Raw genomic sequence first — 11,665 nt, 5'->3', positions numbered from 1 at the left:
CTTTGCCATAACTCCATTTGCCATAACTGTGGCAAGCCACACAGCCACAACTATGGCAAACTTTGGCTAGTAAATGAGAGTATGACGCGTGGGCCAATGTGCTAATGAAGTGTGGCTTGACTCAACTGCGGCACGCAACCAAACACTAGCCTAGAAAATTGTGGCACGCCTAAGATTTGGTGTGGCAAACTGAGGCCACCAACCAAACAGCCCCACGTCAAGTGCGGTGGTGCCAAGTTGGAGAGTTCCACGCGGGCCGAGGAGTACGGCCCAAACTGTGGTTGGGGTTCGACGTGCCGGGTTTGGGATGGGCAACATGATCAGGCTTCCTAGTAACGCCCAGAAGTATCCAGGAAACTATTCTAATCCCTCGAGGGGATGTTTTCTCGTTTGCTCAAAAACCATCTAAACAGTTATGAAAAATTCTGGAAAAAATTGACAACATTCATACAACACATATATACAACTTCACAAAATCTTAAGTCCAAACTCGACTCACACGTCGAGATATAAAAAAGACAGATTCAGTGTATGAATAGTAGTGTACTGTTTATATCTAAATTTGTCTTTTTTATTTCTCGATGTGTAGATCGAATTTGAACATGAATTTTGGTGGACTAGTAGGTATCATTATACTCTATATTGTCAATTTTTTTCAGAATTTTTCACAACTATTTGCATCGAATTTGGAAGAAAAAGGTATACGAGGGGTATCCACTCGAGGGATTAGAATCCACTCGTTAAGGGGACATCCCATCGTTATTTGCATGTCATCTAAATAGTTATAAAAAAATTTGAAAAAAAATTGAGAACATAGATTAATATGAAATATATCACTACACAAACATGCATGACTAAATTCAACTTCTATAAGTTGCAACAAAAACAACAAATTAAGCTGAACATAATTATCGTACATTCGCAGCGATATTTGTTATTTTTGTTACAATTTGTAGAAGTTGAATTTAAACTTACATATTTGTGGAGTGATATATTTCATATCAATCTATATTGCTAATTTTTTTAAATTTTTTTATGTCTATTTAGGTGGCATGCACGAAACGAGAGACATCCCCTCGAGGAATGAAATTACTTTCCCGTTTGTTGGAAGATAATAGAACTATTTGTAACGCAAGTGTATATACAGATACTGAGAGGACAACCTATTCCATTTGTTGTTGGCAAAAATATGCATGATCTGCATATAGTACGTCCTTCTTCTCCTTAAACCTTTGTCGTAGGTTTCTAAAATTGAAACCGATATACTTCTTCCGTTTTCCGTTTTAGGTTATAAGACGTTTTAAATTTAGTCAAAGTCAAACTGTTTTAAGTTTGACTAAGTTTGTAGAAAAATATAGTAACATTTTTAACCCAAGAAAAATTTATTATGAAAATATATTCAATTATTAATTTGATGAAACTAATTAGTAGTATTATAAATGGGTGATGACAGTTGGAGCATCGACTATAAACCGTCGGTTCACGGCACACGTTGTCCTTGGCAATGGCCGAACCTATGTTGGCACTTCCCTCTATTCTGGCAATAACACGGCTGGTTCATTGACACGACTTGTATATGGCGGTGATGCTGGCTCTGATGTGTGCGAGTACTCTAAGCTCAGCGACATCATAGGCTTAGGTAACATTGTTCTCTGTGAGTATGGCAGAAATATTACCACTCCCCCCGCACAAGAAGCCACTGTCAATTTAGCCGGTGGCGTTGGTACCATCATTTCAAGTAGAGATGTCTATGGTGAATTCTTGCCAACCCTTTGCTGACATCCACCCAGGAGTGACGGTCTCTTACACTGACGCCAGAGAGATCTATTCCTACCTGCGGTCGACGACGAGACCGGTTGCAAGAATCGAGTTCCGTGGCACCATGAATCCATGATCAGCCAATCGCCATCTGCTCCGAGGGTCGCTTCCTTCTCGAGCCGTGGGCCAAACCGCATCGCGGCTGAGATCCTCAAGCCGGATATGATAGCACCCGGTGTCGACATCCTCGCGGCATGGTCGGGAGAAAACCCGCCAAGCTCCATCAGAGTCGACGACAGGCGCGTCGAGTTTAGCATCATCTATGGCACGTCCATGGCGTGGCGTCGCCGCCATGCTCAAGGTGGCACGACCAAGCTGGAGCCCGGCGGCGATCAAGTCGGCCCTGATGACGACAGCCTACAACGTGGACAACGGTGGCAACACCCATCAAGTTCATGTCCACGGGCCAACCGGCCGGGCCGTTCGAGCTCGGCTCCGGCCATGTCGACCCCAATTAACCGCGCTCTCGACCCTGGCCTTGTGTACGACGCCACCGCCGACGACTACATCACCTTCCTCTGCAGCCTCGGCTACACGCGCAGGCAGATCTCGCTCTTCACGAACGACGGCTCGGTGACCGACTACTCGGCCCGGCCGCAGAGGCGCGTGCGCGACCTCAACTACCCGGCATTCTCGTTCGAGTTTATTTCGGTGGCCGGCTCACGCAGCGCCGCAGCGTGACCAACGTCGGGACGAACACCGACGCCGTGTACAGCGTGAACATCGCCTCCCCACCCGGCACCGCGATCATGTCGCCGATGAGGCTCGCGTTCACCGCGCAGCGCAAGACACTGAACTACTCGATCACCATGTCGGCATCGGCGGCCGGCCCGAACACGTACAGGTGGGGATCGATCTTCTGGAGCGATGGCCAGCACACCGTGAGGAGCCCCGTCGCCGTCATCTGGCAGTAAATTGACGTGCGAGTATGCGACATCGTTTCCTATGTCAAAGTACGTAATTAAGGCCATCTTTTCAGATGGTTGGGTTGTGTACTTGTGTGTTGTAAAGTGTAAACCTAATTATTGTACTTCCTGTATCAGCAGGAATGCATTAATAAATAAAGTAGGATTATTGTCAAATTATTGTACTTGTGTGTTGTAAACCTAATTGTTGTCAAATTTGTTTGCTTAATTTGTTCACGTTTGCCATGCACAGACAGAATCATTCTTTCGACACGCAGAATGCATGCAGGATTAATGCAGGAGGGTTGATGCAAATTAAAGAAGATGTATGAAAGTGCAACACTATTCAAACCCCGGCGTCCGCGCGCACGGCGCCGACGAGCGCGGCGCCCTCGAGGACGTCCCTGATGGCCTTGGCGTAGCACGCGCGCAGCCGCCGCAGCGCCCGCCTGTACATCGCCGCCACCACCCACCGCAGCCGCAGCCTCCGGAGCGCCCCCATAAACCGCCGCGGCCTCCTGCTGCCGTCGCCGAGCCGCACCACCGCCATCTTCCTCCTCCTCACCCTGCAGCTTCCGTGCAGAATCGTCACAGTCCGCCGCGTCGTCGCGCGGAACGCAGCGTCTCGCCGCGGCGCCACAGCGTGGCCGGCCATCTGCTCCGGACTCCTCATGATCTCCAGCTTGTTGAAACGCTTGTTAATTTGCTGCTTGTGCTTGGTCGCCTAGCCGTGTCCAGCTGCAGCTGCGACGACATTGCTTAGCATTTAAGCGTGATCTCCGTATGAGTTGGTCTACGAGATCGTCGAGATAGATGTGTCATGCTGATAGAAGGATAGAACATGCTGATCGTTGAGTAGCAGTTGGTGTAGCACGTACTGTGCAGGTGTGACTCGTGAGGTCAGGTATAGTTGAAGCACCGAGCAGCTGTGCATGAATCATGCGTTCATGCTCCTTCTAGCTATCTATAGTTGCTGATTTTAATCTGCTTAAACTTTGAATTTGCCATTTCCGTCAGACACGCGGCCGGCCGATCCCGGTGTTGACGCTGGTTGGCCGAGCTAGCCAGCTAGCAACCGAAACCTCTAATGGGCGATCGCCTAGCCAATGGGGTAGCCATCGGGTGCCCCCTCCCTCCCTCCACCTGGTTTTTTTTGGTACCACATTATTTTTCTATTTTAGTAAATTTATGCATCTAAAGTTTATACACCTCAAGTTTACACATCTAAAGTTCACTTTAGAGACCAAAAGTTTATAAGTCAAAAGTTTATATATCCGATTCAAATTTGAATTTGAATTCGAATATTTTTTATATATAGTATTTCTATACATCTAAAGTTTATAGACCTAAAGTTTATAAGTCAAAAGTTTATATACCCGCTTCAAGTTTGAATTTGAATTATATCCGATTCAAATTTGAATTTGAATTCAAATATTTTATATATATAGTATTTCTATACATCTAAAGTTTATACACCTAAAGTTTAAAGATCCAAAGTTTATAAGTAAAAAGTTTACATACCCGATTCAAATTTGAATTTGAATTCAAATATTTTCTATATATATAGTATTTCTATACATCTAAAGTTTATAGACCCAAAGTTTATAAGTCAAAAGTTTACATACCCAATTCAAATTTGAATTTGAATTCAAATATTTTCTATATATATAGTATTTCTATACATCTAAAGTTTATACACCTAAAGTTTATAGACCCAAAGTTTATAAGTCAAAAGTTTACATACCCGATTCAAATTTGAATTTGAATTCAAATTTTTTATATATAGTATTTCTATATATAAATTTTTCTAATTTTTTATTTTTTTTTAAAAAAAAATGGTTTACTATAGTAATAAGAGAAGAAGGGGAGGAGAAAGAGGGGAGAGAGAGGGGGAGTAGGGGGACGGACGCGAGCGATCACCCGCTCATTAGGTGTGCCCGCTAGCAACCGCACGTCCTGTGACCATGGCAGCAGTGGAGGCCCAGCTCGAAAATTGTTGTTGGCTTGGCTGGCGGTGTAACGGGCTGCAGGCCTGTGCTCGTTTTCAGCAACTGAACCAGGAACTGGGCCGTAAACACGCCATGAAGGAATAAGTTCACTTTTACTACTACTCTAATTCGTGTATCTCAACCGCCATACCAGATATCCCCTAAACTACATATGAAGCCAGTGTGCAGCGCCTTCTCACCGGTGTGCCGGCTGGATTGGCGCCGTCTCTTGGGTGGCTGCCCGAACCTTCTTCGAATGTTGGCTGCCACCGGCCGGCAGCCGCCGCCGGCGCACACGTTGGTGTGCTCTTCCGATGCCTCTGTGTATTCTCTTCATGGGTAGATGGATCTACTCTTCGTTGCCGCTGTGTTCTGCATCTGTGCCCCCCGGCCCCCGCCTCCTCCGGCTGCTGGTGTCGATGGCCTTATATAGGCGTAAGGGGAAGCCCTAACGAACAGCGCGGAATCCATGGCGCTGCCCTGACTCGATCCACGTTGAGTTGTTGCGATCTTCACTGCAATAGATAAAGCCTCTTTGACTCATCTGGTGGATGGATATATTTCACGTGATTTCTATCCATTGGATTGCTGCACGGTTGGGCCTAGCATGGATGGAGGCCCAGTAGTCCACGTATTCGTATACGTACGCCACCAATATACGGCCGCCACTAGCGAGCGCATGCATGCACGATGAGCCCGTAGCCTGTATAGCATCTTGGTTTGCATGGTTTGCCCATGCATGCATGAACTATATATGCACACATAATTGTTTTGCTTCTATTTCATTGTTTTGCTGCTGATTGATTGAGGCTTAATCGTGCATATGCTTGTCCTTGTCCATATTACTGAAATATACGGACGTAAATACGCGCATGCAGGCCAGAGTTAATTGAACACAGGTCTGCTTCTTGTTGGTTTGCCAAACATCTATAGCCATTCGCTGAGCTTGAACGAGTGCATATATACATGCCACCAAGTGCACGTGCTTGGTTCGCCCATATATAAATTTCTGAATAACTGGCTTGCTTTGCTTTTCAAGCCAACACAGTTACCCAGATACTCTTGTGTGTACAAAATACCGTCAAACAATATCATTATTACAATATACATTGGATATATAGCCGATAAACATCGGCTGGTATCGGCATCGACTAGGATTACTGCATCAGCTTGTCAGCCGATCGGCTCTTTGAACTGTTATTTACATATCTTGTCAGTTGCAGGATCAAACTGACTGGCATATCTGCATCTCATCAATATTTTCAACCTACACTGGAGCTAAGCAGATCTCTCAGACCGTTGTGTTCGTTGACTTAGTTCGCACCAACACAGATCCGATACTATCAGCCAAGAGCGAATTTTTGGTCAACACTTCTACGTTGTATAAAGTTACTTTTAAATATATTTAATATTGAACATGTTTTTAAGAAAATGTTGGTTTGAATGGATCTTAAAAATAATATCCTATTTAAAATATACTTTATTTTTAGTACATGACACATTTTTGATATATTTCATCATTCATCGTATTTAAAAAATTTAAACATCATTTATTTTGTTATGACTTGATTTGATCAGTAAGGTTTTTTTTTACTTTTGTACGTTTGTAAAAAGAATTTGAACTTTTGTATGTTTGTAAAAAGAATTTAAATAAGATAAATGATTGAACATATGTAAAAAAAATTAACAATGTTATATATTAATATTAAAAAAAGAAAAGTACGAATTACCCCCCAACTATCCCCGAACTATCACGATAGTTCGGGGGGTAATTCGTAATTTTTCCTATTAAAAAAAGTACTTTGAGTTTTCAAGGAATATATACATGGAGATTAGAGTAGTACTAGCCACTAGACATCTCAATTCACTATCGTATGCTCGGCTTAGTCAAATCACTCGCGCAGTCACACCTACTCCCTCCGTCCCAAAAAAAGACAAACCCTGGTTTCTGTGTTCAACGTTTGACCATCCGTCTTATTTGAAAGAATTATGAAAAAAATTAAAAAGATAAGTCACGCATAAAATATTAATCATGTTTTATCATCTAACAACAATGAAAATACTAACTATAAAAAAATTTCATATAAGACGGACAGTCAAACGTTGGCACGAGAACCTATGGTTTGCCTTTTTTTGGGACGGAGGGAGTAAGGTTCAAACGATAGTCAGTGCGGCGGAAAGACATCTCAATTCACTATCGTATGCCTGGGACGGATCCAGGATTTGCCCAATGGGAATACAAAATTAAGTGATGTCAGCTAGCATAACTTGAGTGATAGAACAATTTAATGGAACGCTAAGGCTGTGTTCGATGGTGGGTGTTGGGAACCCATCACCCACGCACGGAAAACGGAACGGTCCATTAGCGCGTGATTAATTAAGTATTAGCTATTTTTTTAAAAAATAGATTAATATGATTTTTTAAGCAATTTTCGTATAGAAACATTTTGTAAAAAAAACACCGTTTAGCAGTTTGAAAAGCTTGCGCGTGGAATACGAGGGAGAGGGGTTAGAAACCCAGGGCAACGAACAGAGCCTAAGATAGTTTAATGGTATAATTCAACGCTATGACTTGATTTGATCAGTAAAGGTTTTTTTTTTACTTTTGTACGTTTGTAAAAAGAATTTGAACTATTGTAAGTTTGTAAATATAATTTGAATAAGATAAATGATTGAACATATATAAAAAATTTAATAATGTTATATATTAAAAAGGAAATGTAGGAATTACCACCCCTAAACTATCGCGATAGTTCGGAAGGGTAATTCGTACATTTTCCTATTAAAAAAAAGGTAGTTTGAGTTTTCAAGGAATATATACATGGAGATTACACTATTACTGGCCACTAGACATCTCAATTCACTATCGTATGCTCGGCTTAGTCAAATCACTCGCACAATCACACCTACTCCCTATCCCATCCAAAAAAAAGTCAATCTAGGAGGGGATGCGACCCCTCCTACATACAACGAATCTCTGGACAAAGGGCTATCTAGATTCATTGTACTAGGAGGGGATGTCCCATCCCCTCCTAGGTTGGCTTGTTTTTGGAACGAAGGGAGTAAGGTTCAAATGGTAGTTAGTGCAGCAGAAAGATAGCATATATGACAGGGACGGATCTAGGATTTGGCCAATGGGAATACAAAATTAAGTGATGTCAGCTAGCATAACTTGAGTGATAGAACAATTCAATGGAACACTAAGGCAGCGTTCGTTTAGAGGACATTGAGGGGGAAAGCACCTCGTTTTCCACACGCATGCTTCCCAAACTACTAAACGGTGCGTTTTTTGCAAAAATTTCTATAGGAAAGTTGCTTTAAAAAATCATATTAATCCATTTTTAAAATTTAAAATAATTAATACTCAATTAATCATGAGCTAATGGCTCACCTCGTTTTGCGTATCTTCTCAATCTCCTCAATCCCCTTTTTCTCAAACACACCCTAAGATAGTTTAATGGTATAATTCAACGTTATGACTTGATTTGATCAGTAAAGGTTTTTTTTTTACTTTTGTACGTTTGTAAAAAGAATTTGAACTTTTGTATGTTTGTAAATAGAATTTGAATAAGATAAATGATTGAACATATATAAATAATTTAACAATGTTATATATTAAAAAGGAAAAAGTAGGAATTACCACTCTCCAAACTATCGCGATAGTTCGGAGAGTAATTCGTACTTTTTTCTATTAAAAAAAAGTAGTTTGAGTTTTCAAGGAATATATACATGGAGATTACACTAGTACTAGCCACTAGAACGTCTCAATTCACTATCGTATGCTTGGCTTAGTCATGGCTCAGTCAAATCACTCGTGCAGTCACACCTAAGGGGTTCAAACGGTAGTTAGTGCGGCGGAAAATCAACAGATAGCATATATGCCAGGAACGGATCCAGGATTTGGTCAATGGGAATACAAATTAAGTGATGTCAGCTAGCATAACGAGTGATAGAACAATTCAATGGAACACTAAGATAGTTTAATGGTATAATTCAACGCTAAAATAAATGTAGAAATTTCTATTGCAAGCTTACACAAGGTCGATCACTGCCAATCTATCTATCTATCTATCTATTATATATACTAAAAGTACATTAAACTTCCTACAAACACTCCCAATACGTCACGTGACATTCCTATAAACGCTTCTAAACTGCTATGTGGCACTATTTAATCTACCGTTGATTTTCATTCAAATCTATTATATACTAAAAGTTTATTAAACTTCCTACAAACACTCCCAAGGTGCCGCGTGATGTTCTTATAAACGCTTCTAAACCGCCATGTGGCACTATTTAATCTCACTGTCGATTTTCATTCAAATTGGTGGACCCATTATTTAAGACCATTAGATTAAATCTATATGTGTACCGTTGATTTTCACTTGAATTGATGGACCCATTATTTTGATCATTAGATTACGTGTAGTGGATATTTTAATGTATTAATGATGTATTAAGCTTATTTTATTGGTATATTATGTAGTTCATTTATGAATAGATACTTGGCTTTTAAACCGTTATAATAGGTTGAAATGACAACAAGTAAATTTATATGTAACCGGAGGCAAAGTGATTTTATTTATTCTAGGAGAAAACCTTATTACTTAAATATATTAAAGTCTACAATCTATTTCACGGTTTATAAATGGTGAGATATGACTTTTTTTTAGCATTGTTTTCATAAAACTGTCGGGCTTCCTTCCTAGTTATACACTAAAAGTACATTAAACTTCCATAAAACACTCTTGAGCTACCACATGACGCTCTAATAAATTAGATGAAATCTTAAAAATTCTGAGAAAAAAAATCAAGATATCTATCTATTAATTTTTACTTAAATTGATGGGTACAATATTCTGAACCGTTAGATTATTACACCTCTTCTCCGCCCCTACAGTCCCGTAGGTAAGCAGCCAATGCCCAAGTTCAACACCGGTTCCGATTCCCAGATAATCTTTTATGCATGCATGTCAAGTTAGTTACGTGTATATATATATATATATACACCTCGGTACGTGACACCGGACCAGACGATTTCGGCATATCTCAGTGGCACCTCGACGCTCGACACCACACGTTTCTCGTAGCGATTCTGGCGTCGGCACCTCATCGGCACATCTTCAGCACTCCACACAGTCAGATATTGGTACCTAACATCACAATCAGGTACTCTCTCTGTTTCACAATGTAATTCATTCTAGCATTTTTCATATTTATATTGATGTCTATCTAGATTCATTAACATCAATATGAATATGAAAAATGCTAGAATAACTTATATTATAAAACGGAGGAAGTAACTGTCATTAAGACTGCTGCATGGCTGCTCGGGGGAGAATATATAGCCCCCTGCGAAGGGAGGAACCGAGGAAGTGGGCGTTCCCTGCTAGGGAAGGGCATTCACTGATAACAGTGAATTACTCAGCTCTACAAATGCTATTGCAGTACTGAATGCACTGCAAATAATTTGTTAATGGACGGGTAGTCGATGTTGTCATCAAAACTAAAACAGTTGTAGATATCGGCGGCTCAGAAAATGGAATGAGTCATTAGCACATAATTAATCGTATATTAATTACTATAAACTTAAAAAAATAGGTTTATTTATTTTGAAATATACTTCTATATAAAATGTTTTGTCAAAAAACATGCCGTTGAGCAGTTTGAGAAACGTTAAATAGCTAATGGTAAACGACGAATTTGTTACTACCAAATGCCCAAACAAACGGGCCCTAAATGAATAGTGCCAAATTAGGAGATGTAGGTTTCGCTGAACTTACAAAGACAAGTTATATTCAACAATACAGATGCATAAAAAAAGACAAACAATCAAATATAGCATCTACAACATGAGCAATCAGATCAGTGTTTACCCTGTTTGAATGCTATAATGTTTAACATACGGGACCTCTATATATAGAATATAGATGATATTCCTTTTTTTGGGTGATTATAGGTGATATTTAATCCTTCAATTTCACACATTATTCCCCACAAAACAACAATTTAACACCCATTATAATATACCGTTAGATATGTAAAATATAATTAAATATTATTTCATAAGAAAACCTAAAATTAAAGATAAAAAATTTTGCGGCAACAAAATTTATGAAAATTAAAACAATATTTTTAGAACTTTTAAAAAGATGCTCTTAATTTCTTATAGAACAAATGATAACTTCAATCTTTATTGTATATGGTATATATAAAAAGAAGTTTTGCACTACACATATTTCACCAAAAAAATAATTAATCAATCAGAGATCTCAAGCCACACATGCGTTCCTATTAGCCATACCATGGCGCCAACCAGCAGCCACGACAAGCCACCCACCCCACAGTTTCACAGGGTCTGTGCAATTCTGAACATGAGAACATACTCCATGGCTATGAGGCTGTCGCCGTTTCCGTTTATCATAACATTTTATGCACAGACACTGCCCGTATCATTTCCTCTCCTATGACTTCCTAACTGGTCAAAGCCGAGAATGTAATATTAAACCTATACTGCAAGGTATACAAATTATATGATTTATATGCTCAGCCCTTATAAATTTTCACACCTACTTCCTCCGTTTCACAATGTAAGTCATTCTAACATTTCTCATATTCATATTTATATTGATGGTAATGAATCTAGACATATATAGCATTTCCCATATTCATATTGATATTAATGAATCTAGATAGATATATATATCTAGATTCATTACCATCAATATGAATATGAGAAATGTTAGAATGACTTATGTTTATCTATCTAGATTTATTAACATCGATATGAATGTGGGAAATGCTAGAATGACTTACATTGTGAAACGGAGGGAGTATTACACAATTAGATACATAAAATATAATTAAATAATATTTTAAGTAATAGTCAACTAAAATTAAATATTTAAATGCTACTTAGACAAAGTGCCTCCTAATCTTCGCGGGCTATATTAT

The 11,665-nt window shown here is 39.7% G+C and overlaps 1 protein-coding gene across 1 annotated transcript; it reads left to right on the top strand.

Annotated features, from left to right (window-relative positions):
• Window positions 1–1,890: 1,890 nt before the first annotated feature.
• Window positions 1,891–2,499, top strand: LOC107275561 (subtilisin-like protease SBT1.4). The gene has a single exon (XM_015769068.3). It carries the CDS (start codon window positions 1,891–1,893, stop codon window positions 2,497–2,499), a length of 609 nt encoding a protein of 202 aa, XP_015624554.3.
• Window positions 2,500–11,665: the final 9,166 nt, after the last annotated feature.

Source organism: Oryza sativa, chromosome 2 (assembly GCF_034140825.1).
Source record: "Oryza sativa Japonica Group chromosome 2, ASM3414082v1".
NCBI lineage: Eukaryota > Viridiplantae > Streptophyta > Magnoliopsida > Poales > Poaceae > Oryza > Oryza sativa.
This window is presented reverse-complemented; position numbering and strand designations above follow the sequence as displayed.